A 27,660-nucleotide genomic window follows, 5' to 3' on the forward strand; every position below is an offset into this window, starting at 1 on the left:
AAAGGGAGATGGGGAAGGAAGCTGTCATTCCCAGCGGAGAAAAGAGTGGACCCATGAAAGGATATGGGGGAGCAGCAGAGGCCAGGATTCTGGGGGTCTGGAATGTCATACCCGGGAGTTTGGAGTTTAGCCTGGCCTTTGAGGATCCGGGGACTAACATGGAGTGTTTCTTCTGTAAGGTAGTGGTGAGCCAAATCGGGAAGATAGGACTTGGTCATGGAATACGGTAGGCCAATCTGGGGACAGGACAAGGCCTGACCCCAGAAGCCGGGAAGGTCTGGACAATAACGGTATTAACCCTGAGGGAGCAGGGCAAAGGGGAGAGGCCCCCAGCCCTGGGAAGGGCCTTGCTCTGGCAGCCTTTTCTCTCTGGCCTCCCCGCCCTGTTTGCCTGAGGCTGCAGCAAAAACAAAGAAAGAAAACACTCAATTGGCAGGAGATAAGCCCAGATAAGAGGCTGCCTTCCTCTGGAGGAGGGAGGCAGTCGGCCCAGGAAGCCAGGAAGCCGGGAGAGGCCTTGAAGAAGTGCCAGCCTGACCCTGCAGCAGAACCTAGCCGCACCCTCGCTGCGGGGTCTCTGCCACTCCACGCTGTCCAGAGGCAGGAGAGAGCAGCATGGAGCAGGTCCTCCAACCTGGCCGGAAGACAGTCTGCCATAGAAGGTCCAGGCCCGCCCTGCCTCCAGGTCAGGACATCTTGACTTAGCTGTGGCCTGGCACACGGGACTTCTGCTCTGGGCCTCAGTTTCCTCATCTGTAAAACAGGCATAACATCTCCCTCACAGGGATGAGGGGGATGCTGGGGCTCCCAGTCCCTGTATGCATCTGTGACTGTCAGCTTCCCTTCTCCCAAGAGTCCCTCGGGAGAAGGGTCACTACTAGGTCCACCCATTCCCCACCTAGCGTATCATCGAGAGCCCAGGTCCGGTCCCCTGATGTCGGGCAGGTTCTGAGCTGACAAGGTCCGTCCCCAGTTAGAGTCAACTGCCTGCGAGGGGCCCAGAACCGCCTCGTCGGAAGATGCTGGGTGCTTGGGTCATATCAGGCAACAGGAAGGGGGGGCAGGGAAGGCTTCCTGAAGCAGAGGCCTAAGCCTTTGTGAAGGAAGGACAAGAAGGGCCCAGGAGGGAGAAAAGTAATGAGAGGTGGGGGGGGGGAAGAAGTGATAGGCCCGAGACAGAGGACATAAAGGCGGGAAATGTGGGGGGAGGCCACAGGACCTCTAATGTCAGGTCATCGGGGAGATCTGCAGGCCCCCAGCAAGGAGGTCTCAAGGTTAAAACCCAGCAACCCTTCACCGAGGGCCTGACCTCAACCCCACAAACCCTTTTTATAGATGAGGAAACTGAAGCCCGTAGAGCCAGACAGGGCCCAGGGCCCTCTCCAGAACTGCCCCACCCCAGACCACACTGCACACAGGGTCCCTGAAATCCACTTTTATTCATGTAAAAAAAAAAAAAAAAATTCCCAAAGAAGAGAGCAAGAAGGTGACCCTACTTCCCAGAGCTCAAAGTCTCCGCCAGTGTTCCCGGGGGGAAGTGAGGGAGACAACCCCCACTCTGGGGTGTGGGCACCAAGGGAGCGCAAAAACCTCCCGGCCCACAGTGACCCAGCACCTTCCTTAGGACTGAAGGCAGGAAGGAGGGGCTGGGGACTAATGGGGCCCCAGGAGAGTGAAGTAAGGGGGTTAGTGTGGGGTTGCTTGCCCCGGTTTAAAAAAATAAAATTTCTAAAGATAAAAAGTTAAAAAAAAAACAAAAACAAAAAAAAGAGCCTTAGTGTCTTAGCTTCCTGCCCTCCCAGCACCCATCCTGTGGCCACCTCTCGCTCAGCCAGTTCAGAGCTTCGTATTCTCCTCTTGGCTCTCTGAGTCGGCGCCAGACAGGTGCCCGCCGCTCCCAGGTGCGTGACCATTGCTGGCACAGGCCACCAGATGCCCGTCCCCCAGCCCCTCCGGTGTCTCGCCCAGCAGGCTCCGGCAGGCCTCCTGGGGCAGCCTTGCCCGCTGTTCCTGACACTCCTGGGCCAGTTGGGCCAGCAGCTGCGGGGGGAGGAGGGGGAGTATCACAGGCGAGGCCGGGCCGCCCAGCGCCCTGCCTGCCTCCCGCCCGCCTCATCCAAGGCCTCACCTTGGGCTCTTCTTCGGCCAGCTGCTGCAGCACCTGCTGCTGCCCGGCCACAAGGCGTTCGTGCCGCTGCTTCTGGGCCTCCTCCAGCTGCAGGGGGGGGGGGGGGGGCAGTTGGCAGGGGGGAGGCTCAGCCACGGGTCCCTATGGGAGGGGTCAGGGCCCTAGGGCTCTGGCTACGGAAGAAGTCAGGCAGGTGCAAGCCCCCCCCCCAGAGCTGCGGGGCCAGGATTCTGACGTGACCCAGCAAACATTCCAGACAGAGACTCCAAAGCCATGGGACACTGTTACAGGCAGTTGGCTCCAGATAGGATGTCAGGGGGCAAGAGAGGGCTGTGGGGCCCAGAGGGAAAAGGTTCTAGAAGTCCCTCTAGGATAATATAGCAATAGGCCGGGCACTGAGATGGGTTTCTAATGAAGGAAGGAACAGGAAGGGGCTGCGGCGGGACCTGAGCCTCACTCACCCGACGGATGGAGTTGACGGACTCGGTGATGTGCCGACGGTTAATCTCTGTCAGTTCCCTGCAGGGAGCAAGACAGAGTGGGCTCGGTGCCCAGCCCCCCAGGCTCCCAGCCCCCAGCCCCCCTGGCCCCGGTGCCCTTACGCCTCCTTCTTATGTTTCTCCCTTGTCTTGGCTTCTGAGATACTGTTGTGGCGCTTCCTGTCCAGAATCTTCTGCAGCTCCTTCTTCTCCCTGGACGAGCCGGTGGCGGGGAGGAGGAAGGGTGGAGGGCAGGTCTGGGGGCTCTCCCCTCCTCCTGACAACACCGGGGAGCCCCCTGCCCCACCCACACAGGATCCTTGGCCTTCACCTCTCGTTCGTCTCCTTCAGCCGCTTGAACTGGGTCGCGTGAGCATCCAGGACGATCTCCCTGAGCCGCTGCTGAGCCTGCGGACACGGGCGGCCACCAGGTGACACAGGCTGAGGCCGGGTCTGTCCGAGAGACGGGCCCCCACCCCGCTGGCTGCCCCACGCCCACCTCACCTGTCGCAGATGCTCCAGCCTCCGCTCGGCCTCTGTATCCGCCTGGGCCTCCCGCAGCTCCAGCAGACTCTGCACCTGTCTCTTCTGGAACTCTCGATACCGCTTCACCTCTTCCTCCTCCGCCTTCTCGTCCTCCCCGCCTCTGCAGGAAGAACCCCTCTGGGTGACACTCAGGTTGTCACAGGGACTCGGGCTGGGAGGGCGGTGTCTGTTATGCCAACAACGAGGCCCATCAGTTCCATCCGAATGACGGGAGCCTGTGTGGGCACCGGTTGCTGGAAATACGTGCTCCTCGTTGGGGGGGGGGGGGGGGGGGCCTTCTAGAGCGATCTAGTTCCCCGGCAGGGAGGGCGGGACCCAACGTGGGAAGACTCTATCTCCCTGGCACCGGACCCTCCTCCCTGGGCGTCAAGGAGCTCACGTCGTGAAGAACCCCACGCGCGCACACCCCCGCACGTTCCCGTCACCGCGCACGGCACACACTCGCGTGCACGTGGTCTGGACACTCACAGGACACCCGGCCGCTGCCGGCACCTGCGCTCAGCCCGGGCCTGGGCCAAGCCGTCGAGCAATCGGCGAGTGAGGGCAACCGCCTTCCGCTGATGCTTCTTGCGCAGCTCCCGAAGCTCTCGCTCTTGCCGGCTCCGGAGTTTCACCAGAGCCTTGTGGCCTCGGAGCTCGTCCAGCGGGGCCGGGGCCACCTCTGCGAGCGACGACGGGGCAAAGGTGGGCGGGGCCGGGCCGGGGCAGGCCAACCCCGCAGGGGCGCCTCACCCCCTCCAGAACAGCCCCTGCCCCGCACCTGAGAGGAGGCTGGCGATGAGGTCGTCGCGCTGCCCTGGAGAGCCGAGGCAGGGCCGTGAGAGGCTGGCGGACGGCAGAGCGGAGCTGCCCCCTCAGCCCACCCTGGACCCAGGCTGCCCCTTACCTGGGCTGCTGAGGGAGGGGCTGGTAGGGGACGTGGCGGGGCCCGGGGGCCGGCGCGGGGAGATGTCCAGTGTGCTGGGTGTGGGGTTTGGGGTCACCGGCTGCTGAGATGGAGTCTCCTGGCAGGTTTCTGGGCCAACCTGAGCCTGAGGGGGAGAAAGCAGAATGCTCTTTCCAGAAATGCCGTTCTCTCCAGGCCCTTCTGTCCTTCGCCACCTCCCGGGGCTCCCCGATGCCCCTGGTCCGCTTCCCTCGGCCCGTCTGGCCTGGACTCCCCGTCTAGAATATGGGGCTGTTGAACACCCACAAGAGAAGTAAGAGGTAATAAGGTAAGCATTTCTAGAACCCCTGTTCCACGCAGGGTGTGGGGCAGAGAACGTGAGGTCGCGTCCCTAGGATGCCGGGCCCCCGTGCATGTGCTCAGGAACTTCCAGATTGTTCAGGAAAACCTTGGCCCCACCCCAAGCTTCCTCCCCCTTTCCCAGTCCCCCTCCACCCTCGCCCACAGCTGCTCATCTTCCTCGTTGCTTAGCTCCTGATTAAATCAATGAAGGAAGTGACCGCAGAGTGGGCACCAGCCTCTCCCGCTGACAGCTCCAGGCAGCCTCATTTCTCTGCCTGCCACAGGCCCCGGGGGACCGGCTCTCGCTGTGCGGGCAAGCCTCTGCTCCTGACCCCTCCCCACAGAAGCCACTGCCCATCTCCTGGCCCCCAGGACCCCAGGGTTTAAAAGCTTCTGTGGCTTCCAACCGCTTTGGTGAGGCAGCCGAACCCTGCCCTTCAGCTGGAGAGATTCCAGCCCGGGTCTGTCCTGAAAGCCTCCCGCACGCAAAAGGGGTAGTTTCCACCTCCGTCCGACGTGGACAGTCACCCGAGGCAGCTGAGCCTACTGAGTCTGAAAGGCCAGAGGCCCCACACCAGGCGGCATGGCAGAATGGCCGGCGTTGGAGGCCCGGTTGGAGAGCCTCGGTGTCCCCATCTCTACACTGGGGTGGCAGGACCCGACTCAGGTGACAGGGGGTGGGGGGGAGGATTCTAGGAGTCGAGTCGGTGAAAAGAGCTCACACCGGGCCAGGCACAGATCTGACGCTCAGCATACCCTTGGCTCTATTGTCTAGTCTGGACGAGAGGAGCCAAAAGGGGAACCGGCCCCGCAGGCAGAGGGTGTGGGTGAATGTCACCGGGCTGGCGTCGACAGTAAGGCAGTGAACAGCTCCACTCGGGGAGAGGAGCCAGACCACCAGCTGGCACTGGGATAGGGCAGTGCGGGCAGGGGAGCGTGGAGAAGATGGGGTCCAGAGATCAGCCCTCACCGCCCCGCCCCACCCACACCCCCAGCAGCCCCAAGGGTCCAAGTCACCCCGAGCCTGCTGTCTCCCGCTCGCCCCTGACCTGCCCTGGCTCACCTCGCTCTCCCCGATGAGGGCGGCCAACTGCTTGGCCCTCTGGTCCATCAGGCTGACATGCTTGATGGGGTTGATCAGGGCCTCTGCGTAGTCTGGGTGGGGAGCAGAGGGCAAGGGTCTCAGAGACAGAACCCCCGGGGCCACACCTTCCCCACTGCTCTGGTTTCACGGAAGGACCACGGAACCCAAACCCGCCCTCAGGGCTGTTCACCACCCTCAGCTGGGGCCACCTGGCTCAGCCACTGCCAGACCCCGCCGGCACGCCTGTCCCCGACCCTGCCTGGCCAGCCCCCCACCCCCCGCCCCTGCTCACCCTGGTGGTCATCAGGAATATAGTCGGAGGCTTCGGTGTATATGAGCAGGGCCGGCAGGCAGAGCGGCTGGTTGGCCTCATTCCGCAGGCAAATGTAGTGGTACCCTGGGAGGGGGGGACGGCAAGGTGGCTGGGCCCCACTGGGTACCCGCACATACCGCCCCTGTGCTTCCCAGAGCCCAGCTGGCCTCACCTGAACGGATGGCAGAGACGGGCAGAATCCGATGCCCCACAAACTTGCCGCCTTCCTCAAAGGCCGCGATGCGCAGCGAAGCCAGCGTGGGGAGCACCACCTGAGGGCCCACACCGGTGCTGAGCCAGGGAGCTGACCCACGGCCCCCGCGTCCACAGAGCCACAGCTGACCACAGCCACCAAGGCCAGCGCTCCGAGTGGACCCTCAGACGAGCTGACCCAATTACTGACCATCGGTCACCGTCGCCACTGAACCAGTGGCGGCCTCCACGGCCTGGCCAAACAGATGGCGAGCAGCGGAGAGAACAGGCAGACCCCTCCAGGCACCGCTCTCATGGGACGGTCCCGGTCATTGCCAGGTTAGAAACTGTACAGTGAGCCTTGAGTCCGGGACGGAGCCACACCCACCCCAGTGGCGCACAGAGGTCCAGTCCATCCGGGAGGCGGGGCAGAGCTGGCGTGAGCCTGCGGCTGTGATCTCAGACAGGTCCTTCCTGCCTGAGCGAGGGGGTGGGCTGCCCCCGCTCCTCATGGGGGGCGCTGCAGGCCCTCCTGCTGTCTCACCTTCCTGTGCTCTTCTCAAAGGCTGCAGAGGGCAAGGAGCCCAGGCCTGACCCTGTCACACGCGGGGCCTGGAGGTGACAGGCGCACCCGCCTTCCGACTCCTGACCACCAACCCATGCACCTGCTTCCTGCTGCCCCGAGGGCCCGGCAGGGCAGGTGCAGGCCCCAGGCTCACCTTGGGGAAGTCAAAGGGTTCCTCATCCCACACAGGATTGAATGAGTTCCCCTGAGACGTCCGAGTGCGGTACTTGCGCCGTGTGTCAACGGGGAGGCCAAACATGTCCACCTCCACGTAGATGCCCACCTTCCTGTCGGACAGGAACTGCCCCGAGATCACCTGAGGGGGCCAGGAGGGTGAGGTGGCTGCGAAGAGTCCCGCCCCCAGGACACCCTGCCAGGGCCCTCCCCTGGCCCCACCTTGACCCGCAAGGCATTGGCCACGATGCCGTCCACGATGACTTCGGTGAAGGGGTCGAAGGACTTGTCCGGCCGCCGCATGAACTCGGGCTTGAGCAGGTAGCCGCTGCGCCCGTTGTACTCAAACACACCCGCGTTGAGCTGCATCGCCACATCTGGGGGTGACGTGGGGACGGCAAGGGTCAGCCAGCCCCCTGGGGTCAGGAGTCGGGAAGGACAGTTCAATGCAGAGGGAGGACCAGGGACCGGGAGGGTCAGATCAAGTGAGATCAGGGGGAAAGGTCAGCCAAGGTCAGGAGTTGAGGTGAGCCAAGGTCTTGGTTTGGTCTGGAGATCTGGGATCAGGCAGTCAGACGTCCTTTCGGACAAGGTCAGCAGGGTCGCAGAGCAGAAACTGGCGAGGTTGGAAGCCGGGGGGTCGAGGCAGGCTGGTGCTCACCCAGGGTCTGAAAGTTGAGGGCCACAAGCTGGCAGCCCACGTTCCAGAAGAGCTGGGGCATGTAGTTGGAGGAGTCCACGCGGGTGCCCTTGGGGTAGATGCGGCTGAGCTGTTGTTTATTGTATCTGAGGTGGGCAGTCAGGGGCCATGCTCTTTACCGGGCCCCGCCCCGGGCCCACGCTGCGCTCCTGTGAACCCCCTTCCCGGCCTCTGCCCCTCCGGCCCCCCTGCCTCCCGGCCTAGCCCCCACGCAGCCTCCCAGGCTAGCCCCAAGCCCAGGCCAAGGTGCTCGAGGGTGAGGACCCTGCGCAGGTGGCACAAGGGGGATCAGAACATCCGAGCCCGCCTGTGAGCACCCCCACCCTGGTCTGCCAGCCCCGGCAATGCGGAAGGATACTCCACAAACTCCATGGGGCTCTTGGTCAGTTGCTCCATGGCCTTGGTTTCCACGAAGGATGACATCTCGAAGCATTTGTTCCTCTCTGGGGGAGGGGGGGGGGCGGGGAGCGGGGGAGGGGGGTCAGGTCTGGAGAGGCTGGGCTGGCTCCTGCTCCCACCATCTCCCACCCCACTCACTTCGAGCAGCCTCAAAGGACTTGAACTTGACAGGCTCGATGTAGTTGACGAGTGTTGACATCTCCTCAGTGGCATTGACTTCGCTGCTGGCAGTGCCCTGTGGCCGCCAAAGACAGGGTCGGCAGGGCCATGTCCCCCAGCCATCAGCTGGAAGTTGCCTCATCTGCCCCCTGCCAGGAGGGAGGTCCTGACCCTCTGCCCGCCTCTGCAATTGGGCCCCAGCCGCTCCGTGGACCGTCAGTCCTGGTCCCATCTGCCCCACAGGCTTCTCTCTGGAGCCTTGGCGACGTGCCCTGGGCCCCACCTTCCTCCTCTGCCTCCTGCCTCCCTGACCCTTGGAAGCTGGCACTCGTCACCCAACCCCAGGGACTCGGTTATTCACGTGCAGACGAGCCATTATTTCCAATTACCATCTTGCCGTCTCCTCTCGGGTGACCCACCAAGAGCCTTGAACTTGACACCCTCAATGCTGAGCTTGGCCACGCCTGCACACACCCGCACACACCCTTCCCCAGTCTGGTCCCCTCCCAAATCTGACCTCAGGATCCACCTTTCCTGTCACCGCCGCTCCTCAACTCAACACTCCCTTGTCTTACACTGCCCCTTCCTGCACTCTCCAGTCCTGCCACAGGGCCTTTGTACACACGCGTACGTACGTGATGTTCCTCTTCCTCAGGTCTAATCGCCTAACCTCCCCGCCCAGCTCGGTCTCTCCTTCTTCCCCCCAGTTCTGCCCCCTAACTCACCCTCCCCCGGCCCAGTCATGAGCAAAACTTCACACTTACTTCCGTGCCTATGTACCTATGACCCTCCTCCTCCCCCCTTCCCCCCACACACCCTGGGAACTCCAAGAGAACAGGAGTAACATCTGATCATGGTCAGACCCAGTACACAGTGCTGTGTCTGGCACACAGTAGGTGCTCAGCAAACGCTTGGGGAATTAAAACACGCTGCGTCTGCCTCTTCCCGCCCGCGGGACTGACCTCATCTGAGGTCGGCTTTTTGGGATCTGCCTGTTCCTCCTCTTCCTCGTCTTCCTCCTCATCCTCACGGTCGGCAGATCCAAGAGCATCAGGGCCCCGCTGTAGCCCCTCCTCGCCCAGAGACTTCCGAGGCTCCAGGCTGGGCTTCTCAAGGCCCAGCTCTTCCCCATTGCTCAGGCCCAGGCAGCTGTCAGAGCTGGGGGACCCTGCAGAAAACAGGGCCACAGGGGTCCTCAAACATAGACACTCAGGAGCCACGAGGGGCTGTGTGTGGAGGCGACTCAGGGGGTGATCTCAGGGCAGCGTGGCTGGGGGTAGGAGCAGAAGCCAAGAGTAGTGCATAGGGGTCACGGGTCAAAGGTCAGGGTCCAGAGTCCTATCCATCAGAGAGGTAGGTAGCGTGGCTCAGAAGGGTGAGAAGCCAGGAACTGAGATACAGGTGCCCTGGCAGTGGGGGTAAAGGATGACACAGTGGGATTCCCAAGTGAGGCGTCAATCAGAGCCATACCCAACGAGGTGGCTCAGTGAGGTGAGCGGTCGGGGTCACGTGCCCAGGGGACTTCGATAAAGTGAGAGGTCAAGGGTTAGCTAAAATCATAACCAAGGGGTGGACGGACTCAGTGGGGGTCACAGAAGAGGGGTTGGAGGTCTGAGGGCCACACCCGAAGCATGAAGAGGTAGTTCATGGAGGTCAGAGGCCAGAGGTCAGAATTCAGGGTCATAATCTGGTTAACAGGAGGGCTCTGCGAGGTGGGAAACTGAGGTTGAGGGGTCAGAAATCGGATGGAACCACATCCAGCTGGGCTATAGTTCAGTGAAGTCAGTGCCCGGGGACAGGGGTCAGAGGTCCCATCATCAGCTGCGTGGTAGTAAGAGACCCCGCGGGGAGGGAGGTCAGGCCGGGAGCCGCAGGAGCGTCACTGGGGAGGTGGAACTCAGTGAGGTTAAGAGTTCAGGGTCAGGATCGGGGGTGAAGGCCGGGCAGGGGCCATACCGAGCTGAGGTGAGGAGGGCTCGGTGGCGGCAGAGCTCTCGCTCAGGGCCGAGTTGCTCTGCTCCAGCGGCCGCTTGCGAATGGAGCTGTTGGGGACACCAGTGCTGGGCTGGTGTCGCTTCTTGTTCTTCACCAGGATGCGGCCCATCAGGTCCTGGGGGCTGGGCAGGGGGACGCCCGGGGCCAGCTGGCGGGCACAGACAGGTCAGGGCCTGCAGGGGCGCCCTCACCCCCCATGCCCTGCCCCAGTGCCAAGCCCTCATACCGGGTACTTGTCCAGTGGGTCGATGAGCAGCGCGTCCCCGAAGATCGAACGACAGTACTCGGCCATCTTGGCCTGCTGCTTTGCCCTGTGGGGCCAAGGTCAAAGGTCAGAAGATCCTGGACGGGGTGGGGTGAAGCTGACTTCAGTCCCCAGGGGAGACCAAAGGCCCTCGGGGTCGGAGGGTCACAGGAACAAAGAGTGCCCTGGTGGGATGGCTGTCTTGGGCCGATCGGGGGGATCCCCGGGTCAGGGGCCCACTCACGAGTCCACGTGGTTCTCGAAGGAGAGGATGACAGGGTAGGGCGAGGTCTTGAAGGCGGTTTCCGCAATGGCCTCGAGCACGTCTCGCAGCGGCACCTCGGTGGTCATGGTGAAGCCGTGGGTGATAAAGGGCTCCTCCTCCGGGGGCCGCCCTTTCCACACGTCCAGCTCCACGCAGCGGCAGCCCCAGAGCAGTGCCTGCCGGTACATCTCCACCGACGACGTCCCAGCCAGCTGCCCCGCTGGCGGCCAGGCTCCATCACCACAGCCGCCCTGCCAGCCGGGGTCCTCACCCTCCTCCCCAGGCCCGCCACGGCTCCTCAACCAGCCATGCTGGAGACGCAGAGGCCCCCGCGGCGGCCCGGCCCGGCCCTGGCACGCTGTCTGGCCAGCCCTCCATCACTCCTTAATTCACTGTGGAACCAGCATCATCTCTCCTAAAATCCCCCAGGGCGGGGCCCACGTCCTGCCACCCAGCCCCTGGCATCCATCCAAACCGGGCAGAGTCAGCATCGAGCAGAGCTGGCTGATGGCGGGTTCCTTCGCCGGGGCTCATCCTCTCTCAGATAAACATCCCCCTCCTATCTACTGGCCTCAAGTGGAGAGCTGTCCCCAACACCCCCACGGCCCTTCATTTCCCTTTCCTCCTTTCACTGCCTGCCGCCGCCCTGAAATAGCCTCCATCACCTCCTGCCCGGGGAGGCCCCTCGCTGCCTCCCATGCAATCTCTGCAGAGCACCTGCTCCCTTTATTGGGCCTCATCGCCTCCCCTGAATAACACCCTCCGAAAAGCCCTTCCCGCCCACTTAGGATAAATCCAAATGCCTCCGGTGCCCTGATCTAGCCCTGCCTCCTTCTCTCACTCCCTCTCACCTCTACCTGCCCCAGCAGCCATCCCGCCTCCGGCCTCCTTCCTGCCAAAGCCCACCACACGGTGACCTGCGCCCAGCCTCAGTGTCCCTTCGCAGGCCAGCCCTTCCCCAGCAAAGGCTTCTGGGCCATCTGGGAAATGTGCCCATGCCGGGAAGCCCCGCTCCCCTGGGGTAGGCTGCCTGTTCCCTGCCTGCATCCCTAGGACGGGTCACCCCCAAACGAGGGAGGTGACGTGAGGGGCAGAGGGCAGAGGTCATGGATGCCACCGCTCCAGCTGCCCGAGGGTGGCTCACTCACCTGTGAGATAGGTGTTGTGTGAGGAGTTGATGAAGTAGGCGCTTAGCGGCTGGGTCATGTCTGCGCTCAGATCCAGGGCCTCCAAGGGCAGGATTCCATTCTCCTCACCCCCCAGGTAGCGGCTGAAGCCCTCCATGGACATCTGGTCTGGGGGACGGGTGGGCTCAGCCGGGTCAGTTGGGGCGCCTCCTGCTGCCAGCCCCCAACTCCGACTGGCTCCCCTCCGGCTCACCTCGTTCCAGGAACTGCTGGTTGGGCTCATACTTCTCAATGAGCAGCCGGGCCTGGGAGGGCCGCAGGGGTGGGTACAGCACTTCGTTGAGCCTCGGGTCCCGTTGCTTCTGGTTGATGAAGTCCATGAGCTGCTCCAGCGTCAGGTATGGCTTGCCCTTGGCGCCTCTAAAGGGGGCAGGAAGCTGAGTCAGGCTAGAGCCTCCCCAGCCCCTGCTCCAGGCCCTCGCCCCGGGAGAAGAGGAAAGTTCTGGGCCTGGCTCTAGCACCTGCTGATTGGGACTTGGGCAAACGGCTGTGCCCCGTGGGCCTCAGTTTTCCCATCCACCCTCCTAACCACCAGGTGCCGGCATTGACATTAGCGAGGGCTTTGGAGGCCACAGAGTGTTTGGCCTGCTATGCCTGCTTCCCACCTTCAGCCCAAGTCTTCACTCGCCGTGTGAGCTCAGGCAAAGTCCCACAGCACATCGAAGCCCCTCGGGCACAGGCTGATGAAAGTAACCCCAGCCAAGGATCAGCACAGAGCAGTTCACGGCACAGCCTCGGCCCCAGCCCTGGCGCACGGGGACCCCCGGCCGTGCTGCTTCCCCTGGCTGTGCCGGAAAGAAGGAATGCCGGCAGAGGCCAGACACAGCGCTCTGGGGGCTGAGAGGTGGGCCCAGCCCTGCTCACATCTCCAGCAGGATCTTGTCAATGTCTGGCCGCAGACACAGCTTATTCAGAAACCGCTCGAAGATTTCCAAGGAGAACTCGTCGGGCCGGATGGACTCACTCTGGGGACCAGAAGCGTGGGGTGAGAACCCAAGAGACAGCGAGCCCCAAGAGACCAGACACCCTCCGTGACACCCTCCGTTGCTCCTGTCCCGGCCTCCTCACCCGGTTGAAATTGAGGCCACAGGATTCCAGCGCAGTCTCGACGCGCTTCTTATCTGCTGAGAACATCTTCAGGATGCTGAGCAGGTGAGAGGGGTCAGGGTCAGTGGGGGCAAAGGTCACTAAGGTGGGGGCAGGAGAGAAGGTGCTGAGGCAAGGGGTACTCACTTCTTCACTGGGATCCGTCCATCCTGGTTCACCTGCAGCTTCAGCTTGGTGTATCTGGGGAGGCAGGCAGAAGGGTCATGCCTTGGGCGTGGCCACCTGAACCCCCGACACCCCCCAGGCAGGCCCGGGACTCACGCTTTTCTCAGAAAGGTGTTCCGGGAGGCGTTCTGAGCCAGGATGTTCATAGCCAGCTTGAACAGCTCCTCGGTCCAGACCTGAGGGGTCAGGAGACAGGGTGGGGGGGGTGAGTGAACGGGAAACAGAGGGGTTGGCCCAGCCCCAGCCCACACCCAGAACCAGGTACGTCCATAGTTAAGTGCTTAAATACTGCCTTGTCAGAGGCTGATTAGAAATAGGGGTAGAGGACAGCCTCGGACACAATGGATGCTCACTAAGTGACGGCTGACTCAGCAGTGAGGCTCCCCAGGGCCGACCCTTTGGCCCCAGCCCACCTTGGCTGTGTCATCCTGCACGGCCATGAAGTTCAAGAATGTTGTATTCACCGGGTCTGGCCCGGCCACCACTGTCATCAACTTCTCCTCCAGCCGGGTGTCAGGGCCTCCAAAGCCCAGCACCTCTCGGATCTTGGGGTCCTGAGTAGTTGAAAGCCAAGGGTAAAGAGGGGTCCCCCCAAGGCCTCGCTCCCACCCTCGGTCCGGGACCCCATCACTCACCTTGGGCAGGCGGGCATAACGTCCCGTCCGCGTGTCCCTGATGGAACTGATGTCCAGGGTGTCCACCTCCTGGGGAAACCAGATGCCAGAGTAGGTCTGAGAGGCTATGGGGCGGGAGCCAGGGGCCCCCAAGATCTGCCCCCTGGGCCAGGGAGTGGCTACCCCCTGCTGTAGCCCCAGCCTCAGCCCCCGCCCTTAGCACTTCCTGTCCAGGGAGCCGTGGGAGAGGTCAGCCAGCAGCTGGGCCCCACCCTCCTGGGTGGGTAGGAGGGATTCAAGGGTTCGGGGCCAGGGGTCCTAGACCTGAGCAAGTTGTACCAGTGCCCACCCTCACCATGTTGGGTCCTGTCCAATACAGGAAGAAGCCATTGGGGTCCACACGCAGGGTCACCAGGTTCCGACTGGAAGCCTCCTGGGGACGGGACGGGAAGGCAGGGGTCAGTGAGTGAGGGCTGTGGCCAAGGCTTGATCCCTGGACTCCCTCCGGCCATCCACCCCAGTGCTCCTGCCACTGAGTGAAAACGAAGCCTCATCCAGCCCACAGGTCCTTTGTGGTTCCCTACGGTTCCTGGATAAAGCTCACGCGATTGTCCCCGGCGTGACATTTGGGGTCCCAATGCCCCTCCCGCCCTCACCTGTATCCTACTCTAAGACTCAGTCACAGGGACCACTGACTCCCTTTCCCCTCCTCCAGCTTTTCCACTGTTGCTCCTCTGCTAGGATATCCTCTCCTTCCTTCTCTACCCATGAAATCTGACCCCCCCTCCCCAGACCCCAACCCTGGGCTCAATTTCCTCAGAGGGTCTGACAGCTCCCTAGTGGTCGGAGGCCCCTGGAGCCCCCTGCAGAATATTTACGGAATGAAAGCAGAGGGTTTGGAAGTCTGACTTCCACAGCTTTTGTGTCCCCCAGGGCCTCATGACAACCAGTCAGCCCTTACATCTGCCTCAAAGCCCGTGACCCCCCCCCCCCGCACCCAACTGGAGTCTCACAGTCTTGTGGCTATCCCCAACCTTACAGAACACAGACTGAGTCCCCCCAGAAGGGGACTCACCCTGCCCTTGGGACTAGACGGTGAATTCTGTCTTCCCTTCCCTCAAACAGCCCTGCGGCTGGCAGAAGGACAAGGAAGGGTATGCCAGCTCCATTTTCTGAGGAGGATCTGGTCCCTGGCACACTCCCAGGGCCACCCTTGTGCGACTCAGGACGAGCCGCCAGAGCTGGGGGGAGGGTCATCCAGACCAAGTGGCCCTCTATGAGCTCACTCAGTCCTCCTAACAACCTTATGAAGTCCGTGCTATCCTACTTCCCATTTAACAGATGAGGATTCCGAGGCACAGGGAGGCTAGGTGCTGGCTTAAGGTCAAAAGGAGGTGCTAGGACCTGCTCGCAGGCAGTATGGCTCCAGAGTCCCATGGCCTGGGCAGCAAGGAAGCAGGACTCCTGCTAGGCTCTCAGCTCGTGGCCTTAGCTGCCACCCCATTATGGGGACTGGAGTTAGTCTCTACTTTCCAGACTCAGTTTCCTTTCCTGGAGAATGGATCTGCAACCAGCCCCGCCCATCTCTTTTCTTACAACGGGCAGGAGGCCTTGGAACTTTAGGGATGTGGGGACCTCCCGGCCTCACTGTGCTGACGCCCATCCTCAGCCCCTCTCTGGGGTTCCCAACCCTGCCCTGGGGCTCAGGTCCCCCAGTAGTGTGAGGAGAGGGGAGTTCTGTGGGTACCGACCCCAGGGCCTTCCCCTGCCCCTTCCCTGGTGTCTGGCCTTCAAAAACAGCCCAGGCCCCCTGCTCTTCAGCCCCAAGTCCCAGTCAGCAACCCCCACCCCACCCCCAGGGCCCTCTCCCAGTTCCCACTTCCTTATTTGGGTTTATCACACTGGAAGGAAAAGGAGAAACTTTTCCCTTGCGCGAGACTGGGGGGAGGGGTCTCCTCTGGTCCCTGGAGTTCCCAGGCACCCCTCTAAGGCACACCTGCTGCCTCAGGCCACGCCCCCAGCCCCTCCCCCCAGCTCCCACGCCTACCCGCCCCACCCAGCCGGAAAGGAGCTCAGAGTCTTCCAGGCCTCTGGCCTGACTGGGAAGGAGCAGCGGGGAGGCTCAGACAGGCGGGGTGGAGGCCCTGGGGAAGGAGGGGCCCAGGGGGCAGAGGAGGGGGCGGTGTAAAAACGAGGGTGGGGCGCAGGAAGGGGCGGGGAGCTGCAGGTGGGGGCCGGGGCATCTAGGAAGCACCAGGGGCAGGGGCGATAGAAAGGGGGGCCAGGATTTATTGGGTTTCAAAGTCCCTGATGCTAAGAAGTGGAGAGCAAAGTTCCCCAGGAGTGGAGGAACTTGGGGGGCAAAGACTCCACTAGCGGGTGACTCGGTGCTCTCTCCTGAGCCTTGAGCCGGGATGGGCTCCTGAAGCAGGGCAAAAGGGTGCAGCAAGAATAGGGTGAAAAAGTGATGAATGGAGAGCAATGTTCAGGCTAGGGTACTAGGAAGAATGGGGGTGCGCTGAGCCAGATTGGGGGCCAGGGTCCTCCAGCCAGAGTCTAGTGCTGGGCAATGGTCTGGGGACCAGGCCGGGGTTGGGGGAACCAGAATTAGACCGGGAGGGAGGGGTGGAAAGAGCGAGTGAAAAGGGGGGGTCCGGGATTCATTGGGGTTCAAGGTCTCCGGACCAAGGAGTGGAAATCCAAATTTTCCACAGCTGAAGGGATTGGGCGTGGGGTTGGGGGCCAAAGTCTTCATTACGGGCACGACTGGGGACTCAAGTTTCCGGAGCACAAGCGAGACTGGCTTGGGGGGGGGGGGGGGGGGGCACCGTGGCCAGCCCAGGCTCGGGTGGGGGGTCCCCGGCATCTGACTGAGTTTCAGCGAGGGAGTCCCAGGATCTGGGTGGAACAGGGGGCCCCCGCGCTTACCTCGTCCCATTTGATGAACTTACTCCCGCGCCGCAGGGTCTCTACCACGGTGGGCGGCTCCAGCTGCAGCGCGTGGACGCCGGGCCTGGCGCCCGCCATGGCCCGGCCCGGGGCGAGTCGGGGACCCACGGAGCCCCGACGGGGATCGACGGCGCCGCTGCTCCGTCCGCGCGCTCCCGCACGGCCCGCTCCGGCCCCGCGGCGTCAGCGCCCGCCCGCCCGCCAGTCTGTCCCGGACAGACCAGAGAATCGGCGGGGCCCGGGTGGGGCGGGGCGGGGGCGGGGCCGCTTTGGCCCCGCCCCTCCCTGTCGCGTCGGGCCCGCCCGCCCCGCGTCCGCGGCTCCCCCTGGCGGTCGGGGCGGCGACTGCAGCCAGGGGGGATGGGGCAGGGACATACCTGGACCCCGGCACTTCGCCGGGGGTGCTCTTCTGGACTTGCTTGGGGTTGGAGGAGAGCGCTTGGCGCCGGGGCGATTGTTAGGGGTACAGCCAGAGAGACTGGGTGTAGAGGGCGGTACTGAAGACCGAGAGGGTTCAGCCCGCTAAGGTTTCGGAGGGGCGGGGACGAGGGTACTACTGGAGGGCCAGACTTGGGCCTGGGGCGCCTTGCCCCCACCACACTCCAGCAGCACTTAGCTGAATGCAGGAAAAGCCACTCCCACCCCACCCCCTCTGCCCTCACTTCGCCTCACCCCCCCCCCCCTCCCCACCCCTGCTGCAGCTTGGTCTCCCCCTCCCTGGGAGCACTTAGCCAGCTAATGGGCCTCCTGCCGGCTGGCGCCCCTCCCCCGTCCCTAGCCCGGGGAGGCCGGGCGCCTGCCGCCTCCTTTAAGGACCTAAGCATCCCGGCCTTCCAGAGTGAGCCCTAGAATAGCCCCCTCGTTCTGCAGACCCTCATGACGGAACCTGGAGCCCGTTGGACTTCCTACGGAACACTGTGAAGGAGACAACTGGTCGCTTGCCCAAAGGGTTCAGAAGCCTCGTGGGTGTCCACGAACAAGGGGGGTTGAGGAGGGGCTCCGCAGTGCCTGGCCTACAGCAGGTGCCCTGAAATCTGCGCTCCAGAGATGGGAGGGGGGAAGGCGCATGGGCACCAGGATAGGTGGGGGCTGCAGCCCCTCCCGCAGGGCTTGGCTGGGGGGGCTCCTGCCTGGGGGCCCCTGTGGGAGCCCCCCCAATACAGAGGCAGTAGCAGCAGTAGGTTTAAAGTAGAACTCATCCAGAGGGGCCAGCCAAGTCACCTAGAAACCCAGAAAGAGACTGGAGCTGGTTCTAGGGGAGGAGGGGGCAGTCAAGGAGGAGCGGGCCCTGCAGGCCCCTTCGCCCCAGGCTCTCAGGCCTCCAAGGGGAGCCCTGCCTGGCACTGGCCATTCCCCAAATCCCCACCTTGTTGGACACCAACTCTAACCTAACGAATCTCCCTGCCTTTGGTAGAGGCCCTGTGGGGTGTGATTATTATCTCCATTTGAGGCCCAGAGAGGGGAAGAGACTTGCCCAAGGTCACACAGCTTTGTAGGAGGATTTGAGCCCTCTGACTTGAAGGCTGGCTCATCCTGCTTCCACTCCTTGCCCTTCAGGAGACCAAGAAAGGAGGACAGGACTTGTGATCCTCTTGTCCTCTCTCACAAGAGCAGCAGGGTCATACCCTTCAGAGATCCGGAGATCACTGGCTCTCACTGGACAGAGCCCTGCAGGGTGGAGAGTGGCCTTTGCTCCCACAGGCTTAGGTTCAAGTCTACCAACAAAACTCAGCCCTTCTGTGCCTCGGTCACCTTGCCCAGAAGCTGGAGGTTGTCAGAGGATGAATAAGCAAAGGGGTACAAAATGACCCCGAGCCACAGGCCGCTGGACATCTGAGGAGTGGCTAGCAGACCATGGGGGCATCAGGGAGGAAGAGGAGAGGGCACAGATCAGCCCTGGGGCAGGGGGCCTGCCGGCCAATGGCAGGGCTAGCAGGGCCTAGAGGCAGGCCCTGAGCGTAGGGGCCCGAGCTGTGGGTCCTAGGCCTTGGGCAGGGGTACTTCGGAGAAATGCTGGGCAGTGGCTCCTTGGAAAACAGGATGGGAGCCTGTTTCCCAAGCCTGAGCCTCTCCTCTCTCCCCCCACCACCGTCATGTCTCCCGAGGCTAGGGCAGCCCCATTAAAGGACTCCTTCCTCCTAGACACTTTCTTCCAGTCCTGGTGATGGTAATAGGGTTTCTCGGCAAGCAGTAATGGCGGAAGGAAGGCAGTCTTTCCGCCTCTACCCTCGATTAAGGGAGCGGTTGTGGCCCACGGGACCCTCTCCAGGGCTTCTGGTCCAAGGAGGCACTGAAGGAGCCTTAGCTGCACTCTGGTGGCCGGAGGGGGGGGGGGGGGGCGGCTGGGGAGGCCACAGTCTGAGGCTGGCAGGATAAGGAGGAGCAGCATACTCCAGTCCTGGGAGGATTCAGGCAGGAGAGCAAGGGCTGACATGTGGGCCTTCAGCGCTGAGCTCTCAGCCCCCGACCACCGGAGGTTGGTAGAATCAGCCCCCTTGAAGAGGCTCAGAGCCGGTAAGTGACTTACTTGCCTGTGGCCTCTCAGCGTGCTGGGCAGAGCGCAGATTTGAACCCGCTTCTTCCACTGCCAGGTTCTGTGCAGGGCAGCCCAGCTTCCACCTCTGCACTGACCGTTCTCAGGATAGGTGGCCATGGGGAAGGACTGAACATGGTAGATATGTCATAGAAAGTAGAGAGAGGGAAAAAAAAGAAAGAAAGAAAGAAAGTAGAGAGAGGGAGAGTTGGGAAGAGCATTGTCAGCTCCTCCCCACCCTGCCCAGAGAACCCCCAGGGGTACCGTGAAATTTGGACATGACAGGAGGCCTCCCTCAGGGGAGGAGGGATAGGAGAGTCATCACTCAGGGTCACAGCCTCTAGGAGGCAGAGCTGGGGCTGGTACCCAGATCTTTATGGACTGTAGGCTCCACTGCCACAGCAAGTTATGGTCCGCATATCCCCACTCGTAACTCTGAGCACCCCTAAGGCCTGAATCAACGCTCTAGTTCAGAAAGAGCCGACCGGCCCTGGTAGGGTGAGGTGGGGTGTGGTGGGGAACTTGGACTTGGGTAAATTGGCTCAGAGCCAGAGGCCGGGCCAGGGATGGGGCTCCTGGTGGAAAGGCTGGGTCCTGCCTAATCTGCAAGGGTAAGGGTTAGCCCTCCGCCAGCTCTCCAGGCTGGATGAAGGGAGGATAAGGCCAGGACAAGGGCTGGGGAGGGAGGTGAGCCCATTCTATCTGCCCTGGAATGAGTCCTGTGAGCCTGCCCTCAAACCCAGGGCCCTCAAGGAGAAGCCCACCTTGCTATTCCCCCCAGCACACACACACACACACACACACACACACACACACACACGCACACACACACCATCCCCAGCCTCTGGGTTCATTGTCTCTTTTTCTCAACTACACGGTAAGCCTAACAACGTTCTGGGCTTGAGTTTGGCTGCAGCACCGGCTGTGTGACCCCGGGCCACTCTCAGCCTCTCTGAACCCTGCCTGCTACAGAGGGCTTCTGTGGCATCCAGAGAGAAAGTGTCTGTGAGAGGCTGGGACAGAAACACTGACTGCCCCCCAGATCCTGAGACTCAGTCTGGGACTGCGAAGGGCGAGCCTGCTATCAATGGAAGCATCTCGGAGGAGCTGTACAACCTTGCTGAGTGGTATCTGGGGGTAGGGGGATAAGTAGAGACCTTGTGACAGGGGGCCTGAGCTCCCTCTCTAGCTGTGTTGGTCAACCTCTGTGATACAGTCATTGAAACTTCCACATATTTTCTTAGTTAACCTTCTGACGGAGCACCTGGGTGGCTCAGCCAGTTAAGCATCTTGATATCGGCTCAGGTCGTGATCTCACAGTCTTGGGATCAAACCCCACCTCGGGATCCACACTAACGACAAGGAGCCTGCTTGAGATTCTCTGTCTCCCTCTCTCCGTGTGTGTGTGTGTGTGTGCGTGTGTGTGTGTGTGTGTGTGTCTGTCTCTCTCTCTCTCTGCCCCTCCCCTGCTCACGCGCTCTCTCTCAAAATAAATAAGCTTCACCTTCTGAGGAAATGCTAGATACAGAGGAAGCCATTCATTCTTTCACTCGGTCATTTATTCAGCCAATAGTTACAAGTCTGGCTCTGTCACCGGGAGCTCAGCAAGAATCGGGTCATTTGCCCCATCTGCGTGATTCTGAAGCCCAGCCGGTCCCTGTGCTTTGGGCATCAACAGTAAACAAGGGCCACACAGAGCTTGGCCCCATGGGAGACAGTGATCACATAAGAGAAAGACTATTCAAAGATACAGAGCTCAAAGGGTGCCGGCATGAGATACACCATCTGTTTGAGAGAGGTGGGCCAGCTAAGGCGCCTGTGAGATCTGAAGGACAGAAGAGCGGCAGGGCGGAGGATCTGTGGGAGGGAGAATGAGGCGGAACCGACTCTGGCTGGAACCGACTGTGTGGAACCGACTGTGAGGAACGCTTTTTATGGGTCGTCATTCTTATCTTTATTATCGGGAGTGCCGGCTCCCCTATTTCCCAGCCCTTTACTCCTGCGTTTCCTCTTTGTACACATGGAGGTTGCGGGGTGCGAAGGGCCGCGCCCTGTCGGAGCCGCCGAACGAGGGCGCCCCAAACAAGTTCTGCGCTTCCCCTCCCTGGCTCCGCCGAGGGGGAGGGGCGGTCAGGCACGGCCAGGCCCTGAGAACTACATTTCCCATAATCCCGTTCCCCACCGCCATCTTGGCCGGTGGGCGGTGGCAGCCTAGGGTCTAGCCCTTCAGGCAGTTGAGCCGGCTCCGTTCACCCCTAATCTGGGCCTCCACCATGGGTGGTGCGGGACCTCGCCGAGTAGGGTGTCCGGGGACCTGGGCAGCTCCTGTCCGCCTTCTCCACCCCTCCACTCCTGCGAGCCTGGGCCACGTGTCGGTCTACGCGGAGAAGGTTGCTTGCCTTCCGCTGGCCAAGGACCTGAGGACCTAGACGACGGGGGCTCCCACGTCTCCTCTCCAGACCCCCGCCCTGCGCATTGTGCCCACTCCCCTCCATTCCCAGATGGCCCCTGTTTTTGCGTCAGTGAGGACAGAACACTAGGGTCCCGGCGGGAGCGCAAATCCTGGTACCGGGCACTTAGAACGCCTGGGTTTGAGGCAGAAAGGTTAAAAGGGATAGCGGACAGCCAGGCCCAAACCCCTGACGACTAGACCCTCCCCTAGCCCCTGCCCGGGGGCGGGGTGGGAGTGAGGGGCCTGCAGCGGGACTGGCCCTTTAAGGGGGTGTGGTCGGGGGGCGGGGAAGCGAGTGAGACAGAGAAAGCGGCTTCGGCGGCGGCGGCGGCTGCGGCGGCGGCGGCGGCTCGGGCGGCGGCCGCGGGGGACAAAGGGCGGGCGGATCGGCGGGGAGGGGGCGGGGCGCGGCCAGGCCAGGCCCGGGGGCTCCGCATGCTGCAGCTGCCCCCGGGCGCCCCCGCCGCCGCCCTAGCCGCGGAGCAGCGCGGAGCCCAGCCCGCGAGTTAACCCGAGCCAGCGGCCCGGAGCCAGCCGGCGGGCGTCCCGGAGGCGGCGGCGCAGGGAGGGGCCCGACGCGCGCACGTGGCCCCGGCGGCCGCCATGGCGGACAGCGGCCCCGCGGGGGGCGCGGCGTTGGCAGCCCCGGCCCCTGGGCCGGGCAGTGGTGGCCCAGGGCCCCGCGTCTACTTTCAGAGCCCCCCTGGGGCTGCAGGCGAGGGCCCAGGCGGCGCGGACGACGAGGGCCCAGTGAGGCGCCAAGGGAAGGTCACGGTCAAGTACGACCGCAAGGAGCTACGGAAGCGCCTCAACCTGGAGGAGTGGATCTTGGAGCAGCTCACTCGCCTCTACGACTGCCAGGTGTGTCCCTTACTCTGCGCCGACACCCTAAAATCGTTCCCTAGTCGGACTGCTTGGGAACCCCGCCTTGCGCCTGCCTGTCACCCGGAGTCAATGGGCGCTCCGCTTCCGCGCGCTCCCCTCCCTTTCTATACTCCCCGCCCCCAGTGTATGCTCTTTCTTGTCTGACCTTAGGTCACTCCTATCTTTTCCCTCATGACTCCCTCATGTCACTACTCTGGTCAAGCTTGGGGTCCTCAAGAAGCCTCAAGGGATAGCCTGGGCCATGGGCAGGAGGCAAGAGGCTAGTCTGGGCTGGCGGTGGTGGTAAGGTGATCTACCTAGTGCTTCGTAGCCTAAACTGGTTAAAAGGCGCAAGCCTGGTGGGGTTGTAAAGGGTCTGGGCTGTTCTAATGGGCTAGCCTGCAGCTCCATTTTGGTGTAGGGGCAGGCTAGCCTGTCCTCTGGGTTTTGGTTCTCCACCCCATGACTCCTTCCTTGCTCAAATGGTGACTCAGGCCCCTGGGGGGCAGGGTGGAGGAGTGGGCTTGCCCTGTGCTGCCTACCCTAGACCAGCCCTGGAATGCAGCTGGCTCCAGACTGGGTAGACGCTTCCTGGGTGGGGGGAGGGGTGGCAGGCACCCCCTCCCTCAGCAAAGTATGGGCTCTTTGTTTCCCCATTACCAGCCCTGGGTCCTTCCCCATGACCCCTCACCCTTTACTTCCTCCCCACTCCTGGGAAGCTGTGACAGGTGTTTGGGGGAGGGGAAGGGGCTGTGATGAGTTGGGACAGATGGCCCCACCTGTGCACTGATTGAGATGGAGCCCGGAAGTTGGGACAACACAGCTGCAGGGTTCTCAGCCCAGGGTCCCCAAGCCTTTGCTGTCTGGCCCTGTTTGGCACCCAGGGTGCCCAACTGGCAGGGACAGGAAGCTCCCCCCCGCCATCGGGCATTTTGCCTTGGCACAGGCCTGATCTGTTTTCTTCCTCAGACAGCTGCTGCTGTCTGCTGGGCAAAGAAGCCTGGCTCATTCTGCGGTAAGGCAGGGGCCTCAGCCGGAGCCCCTCTCACACCCTCTCTCCCGACTCAGGCCCTTGTCTCTCCCTCCTCCCCCACCCCCACCCCAGGAAGAGGAAATACCAGAGTTGGAGATTGATGTGGATGAACTCCTGGACATGGAAAGTGATGATACCCGGGCTGCCAGGGTCAAGGTGAGAGAGGGGCCGGGAGGCATCAGGGCCGGGTAGGGAGATCAGGGAATAGAGAGCTGCCTGGACGCATGGCCCCTTGGGTAAGCGAAGCTCTAAATTTAGGCCTTCTTTGGTTTTAGTCAGCCAGCCCTTGAGATGTTGGGCCTCAGCTTCTGCTTCCGTCAAATGGGGCTAATGGTGCTCGTCTAGCTGTTGAGTCGCTGTGGTATCGCCTGTGCCTCGGGGGTGGCCCCAGTCCCTTGGAAATAGGTACAGGTGAGCTCTAGGCCCCTGTTCCTTAGAACTCACAGCTATACTTGTCCCCCCATGCCCTCCCAGGAGCTGCTGGTTGACTGTTACAAACCCACCGAGGTAAGTACGTGGCTGTCCCAGAGGCTGGGGTGAGAGGAGCCTGGGCTTCTGTCATCTTGGGGTCTGGCCTCCCTGATGTCTTCCCTCCTGTCCAGGCCTTCATCTCTGGCCTGCTGGACAAGATCCGGGGCATGCAGAAGCTGAGCACACCCCAGAAGAAGTAAGGGTCCTCGACCCACATGAATGGTGGCTCCCACAGGACAATCGCTGCCCCCCGACCTCGTAGCAACAGCAATACCGGGGGGCCCTGCGGCCAGGCCTGGCGCCATGAGCAGGGCTCCCCGTGCCCCTGGCCCAGGGGCCTCTTCCCTGCCCCCTCAGTTTTCCATTTTGGGGTTTTTTATTGTTATTAAACTGATGGGACTTTTTGTGTTTTTATATTGATTCTGCGGCGCGGCCCTTTAATAAAGCTAGGATATGCCTTTGGTGCAGCTAACGGGCTCAGCTGGTCTCTTTTAGGGGGGACACACTCCTCTACAACTGCTGTCGGTGCAGCTTCTCCCCAGGTGACTGCAGGCCTTCCTGAGGGCCACGTAGCCATGACGATAGCCCAGTGCCGGCTCCCACACCATGAGCTCCAAGTGGCTGGGGAGCTGGAGTGGGGGGAGCGGTGTCGCTGCCGGCAGTTAGGAACACTCCTTTTCCCTCTGGGCAAGGACCACCGTCCCACCTAGGGCCTGGCCCTCACGATCCCCCCGCCACTGAGTCTACACCCAGGTCCTGCAGCCAATAAAGAAGAGGCGTGGGGGGTACCAAGGGAAGAGGGTAGGCTGAAGTTGAAGATGTGGCTTCTAAGTCTCTCAGGGCCCACAAACAAACACAGGCTCACTTCATGGGCTTTAAGGGATTTTTTTTTTTTTTTTCTTTCTTTCTTTCTTTCAACAGTCTGGTCCCTGATGGGGGCCTCTCCACTGCCCCTCCCCAGTTTGGCTACAGTTCTGAACGTCGCTCGATTTTGAGCAGCTCCACCTCAAACACGAGGGTTGCACCACCTGCAGGGGAGAAATGAGGACAGAGTGAGAACCAGGGCCACAGGAAGAAGAGATGGTGGGCAGGAGATGGGGGCAGGAAGGCATCTTACCTGGAATCTTTGGGGGAGCTCCCCGCTCTCCATACCCTGTCAAAGATGCAGAAAGAAAAAGTGAGCTGTGACCGGGCAGAGAGAGAGAGACAGAGGTGTTCTGCAGACATTCAGGCTGAAGCCAGGCCTCTGCCCATCGCAACAAGAAAGCCAGAAATGGAGACAGCAAGGGGCTACAAAAGGCCCAGTAGAGGGCAGAGGGCGGGTGCCAGAACCAAGTGCCCTAAGGGTCTTGCCCGGTTCTCACTACCGGATACAGCTAGACTTGGAAGACGCATAATGAGCGGACGGGACAGAGACCAATGCAGCGGCAAACCAGTCTTCACCCTTCCCCAGACACACCGCCCCAACTCCCCTATCCAGGCTCAGGAAAAGGCCTCTTACCCAACTCTGATGGGATCACCAGCTTCCGTTTTTCTCCCTCACACATCCTGCAGGACAACACCTGTTCAGCGCATGGCAAGCACCCAGGCCCCCTGCCCCCCACCCCATCCCTGGGGCTTGCCTCCCACAATCAACCTCCTCAACCACAGCCATGGCCCCCTGACTCACCCCAGCAGCCCCTGGTCCCAGCCCTTGATGACCTGGCCTGTGCCCAGGGAGAAGACAAAGGGCTGGTTCTGGGGCAGGCTGCTGTCAAATTCCGTCCCATCTTCCAGCTTCCCCTGTGGGACCATGGGAAGGCCAGTGAAGAGGAGGCTCCACTCGGACACACCTCCCCACCCAGCAGCTATCCCCAAGCTGGCTCCCCATTGGCAGCCATAATCCTAGAAGGGGACAGAACCTTGGGCAGCTCGCAGTACATCGTCACTGCTTGCTGGTGCCAAGCTGGGGATCAGACAGTCAACAGCAGAGAAGAGCTATAGAAACTAATGTAAAAGGGAGACAGGACTTGCCCACGGTCACCCACCTCCTTGGCTGAGCAATCTGGCTTCCAAGTCCTTTCGGGTCCCCAGAAGCCCCACCCACCCCAATGTTCCACTCCCTCACCCACCGTGTAGTGCATGTGCAGGACGTCCCCCTTGCGCGACTTGATGGGACAGTGGTCTACCCGCTTCTTGACCCCGATCTGCAGCTTCCGTTTGCCCTCGGCCCCCGCGGCAGTGGCCAGGGCACTCAGGCAGATGGACAATACTGTCAGGACCCAGCTCAGCCTCATGTCTCTGCGGGGACAGACCCCGACCAACCGACCGGGGGGGAGGGCAGGGAGGGCATGGAATATGGGCAGGTACCAGGAGGATTCCACCCCCACCGTACCTTGCCTGCCCACGGGGATCCCCTTGTCCCGGGTCACCACCCCCTCCCCCGGGCTCCGCAGACACACTTACCAGTCCAGTGAGAAGGGGGCTTGCCCGAGGACCCCAGCAGCGGGGGGAGGGGGTCAGGGGAGGCCACAGCAGCCAGGGCCCCGCCCCTTTGCTCACCCCCAGCCCTTCCTTCCCTCCCGGTCCCCAGCTCCACTCTTCAATTCCCGCCCGTCCCTTTACGCAAAGTCCAGACCTTATCTGGCTGCCCAGCAGTTGCCTCGACGGAGCGATCCCATTCACGCCACACCCAGTTGCCCCCCGCCCAGCACACCCACACCTCTGAGGCCGCTGCAGGGGGCCTGCCCCGAGGCACCCACACATCGCCGCTGGGTGGCTCCGGGGAGCCCCGATCCTCCGGAGGCACCCCCCAGGCCGGGCCTGTGCCTCCGCCCGGGGCGCCGCCCCAGCTCTGAGCCCTCGGGGGCCTGCGGGGTACCCAGACCGGCCCCGTGTCTGGTGGCCGCCGAGCCCGCTCCACCCACACCACCTCTCCCGGGGGAGTTCTCGGCCTACCGCGTCCCCAGGCCCGGCCCCCGCGGAGACCGCCCCCGCGTGGACGCCCCGGGCCATTACCTGGGCCTACGCCTTCGCTTTGCTCCTTGACCCCACCCTTTAGCGGACGTAGTTCCGCCCCTTGCCCTGGAGCCCCGCCCTCGACAGAACTAGACCCTCTTTCCTGAACTGTAGCCACGCCACTCACCGACTGAAGGCCCGCCCCCAGTGCCTGGGCTCCGTCCCCTTCGGTCTCCAAACCCGAGGCTCCGCCTTCCGCCTGTTCCAGCTCCTCCTCCAGGGACCAGGCTCCGCCCCCCACCTGTCCTAGCTCCGTCCCCAGTCCCGGAGCCCTGCCTTCTACTGGCACCAGCTCAGAGGTTCCACCCGTCTCCGTCCCACGTCCCGCCCCGACTCCCGGGGCTCCGCCCCGTGCGGCGTGAAAACCCTCCCCCTGCGGCATCCCCAGACAGCTCCGACCCCACCCCCCAATTTCCCCCTGACCTATCCCTCGTTGACACTCGCAGCCCCGGCCCGCTCCTGCCCGGCCTGATCCAGCCTGCCCCCGTGCACCCCGGCTCCCCCCAGCCCGGGCTGTGGCCCCCGCTCACCTCCTCGCCGCGCCCCCGGAGTCAACCCCAGTCGTGCTGCCGCCTGTGCGCAGGCGCGTCATCGTCGCCACCAGGCCGGGCCACGCCGCCCGCCCTCATTGGACTGTGCGAAGCCCGCTGCCGCGCGCGGGGCGGAGCGGCCTTCCCCCTGCTCCGCCCCCGCGCCGACACGTGACCACGCGCTACTTCCGGTGGCTCTGTAGCCGGTAAGGTTAGGTGAAAGTGACTTCCTAAAGTGCTTTCGGCACTTCCGGCCGAGGTGAGATTAAGGTCAGGCCAACGCGGGT

General features: G+C 62.5%; 3 protein-coding genes across 10 annotated transcripts; 1 reads left to right on the plus strand and 2 right to left on the minus strand.

Annotated features, from left to right (window-relative positions):
* Positions 1-592: 592 nt before the first annotated feature.
* On the minus strand, positions 593-16,726 carry PLCB3 (phospholipase C beta 3). 3 transcript variants are annotated; one of them, XM_060607068.3, is made up of 32 exons: positions 16,473-16,726; positions 13,900-13,977; positions 13,566-13,634; positions 13,344-13,484; positions 13,027-13,106; positions 12,892-12,945; positions 12,727-12,802; positions 12,523-12,623; positions 11,852-12,018; positions 11,620-11,766; positions 10,451-10,691; positions 10,189-10,273; positions 9,924-10,110; positions 8,930-9,135; positions 7,947-8,043; positions 7,768-7,852; positions 7,371-7,495; positions 6,932-7,086; positions 6,690-6,851; positions 5,951-6,050; positions 5,758-5,862; positions 5,445-5,536; positions 4,040-4,184; positions 3,914-3,949; positions 3,622-3,814; positions 3,112-3,319; positions 2,939-3,015; positions 2,731-2,820; positions 2,590-2,647; positions 2,129-2,215; positions 1,821-2,040; positions 593-753 (listed from the first exon to the last, which is right to left on the minus strand). In XM_060607068.3, exons 1-31 carry the CDS (start codon positions 16,569-16,571, stop codon positions 1,837-1,839), a joined length of 3,750 nt encoding a protein of 1,249 aa, XP_060463051.1. In that variant the 5' UTR covers positions 16,572-16,726; the 3' UTR covers positions 593-753; positions 1,821-1,836. The 3 variants fall into 3 exon arrangements, with proteins under 3 accessions (XP_060463051.1, XP_060463050.1, XP_060463052.1); XM_060607067.3 differs by lacking the exon at positions 593-753 and having other exon boundaries at positions 1,421-2,040; XM_060607069.3 differs by lacking the exon at positions 593-753 and having other exon boundaries at positions 1,421-2,040; positions 3,112-3,253; positions 16,473-16,725.
* Positions 16,727-21,806: 5,080 nt separating this feature from the next.
* PPP1R14B (protein phosphatase 1 regulatory inhibitor subunit 14B) lies at positions 21,807-24,313 on the plus strand. The gene is given in 6 exon segments (XM_060607091.2): positions 21,807-21,950; positions 21,953-22,056; positions 22,058-22,339; positions 23,448-23,531; positions 23,850-23,882; positions 23,978-24,313. Coding segments are annotated over 6 exon segments (609 nt in total). The 5' UTR covers positions 21,807-21,913; the 3' UTR covers positions 24,047-24,313.
* Positions 24,314-24,715: 402 nt separating this feature from the next.
* Positions 24,716-27,505, minus strand: FKBP2 (FKBP prolyl isomerase 2). Of its 6 annotated transcripts, none has more exons than XM_060607085.3 (6): positions 27,374-27,505; positions 25,958-26,126; positions 25,516-25,628; positions 25,348-25,394; positions 24,964-24,999; positions 24,716-24,874 (listed from the first exon to the last, which is right to left on the minus strand). In XM_060607085.3, exons 1-6 carry the CDS (start codon positions 27,433-27,435, stop codon positions 24,813-24,815), a joined length of 489 nt encoding a protein of 162 aa, XP_060463068.1. In that variant the 5' UTR covers positions 27,436-27,505; the 3' UTR covers positions 24,716-24,812. The 6 variants fall into 6 exon arrangements, 5 of the variants coding, with proteins under 5 accessions (XP_060463068.1, XP_060463071.1, XP_060463069.1 ...); XM_060607088.3 differs by lacking the exon at positions 27,374-27,505 and adding an exon at positions 26,971-27,078; XM_060607086.3 differs by lacking the exon at positions 27,374-27,505 and adding an exon at positions 26,844-26,958.
* Between the last annotated feature and the right edge of the window lie 155 nt (positions 27,506-27,660).

The sequence above is a fragment of the Panthera onca genome, chromosome D1, assembly GCF_046562875.1.
Source record: "Panthera onca isolate mPanOnc1 chromosome D1, mPanOnc1 haplotype 2, whole genome shotgun sequence".
Taxonomy (NCBI): Eukaryota; Metazoa; Chordata; class Mammalia; order Carnivora; family Felidae; genus Panthera; species Panthera onca.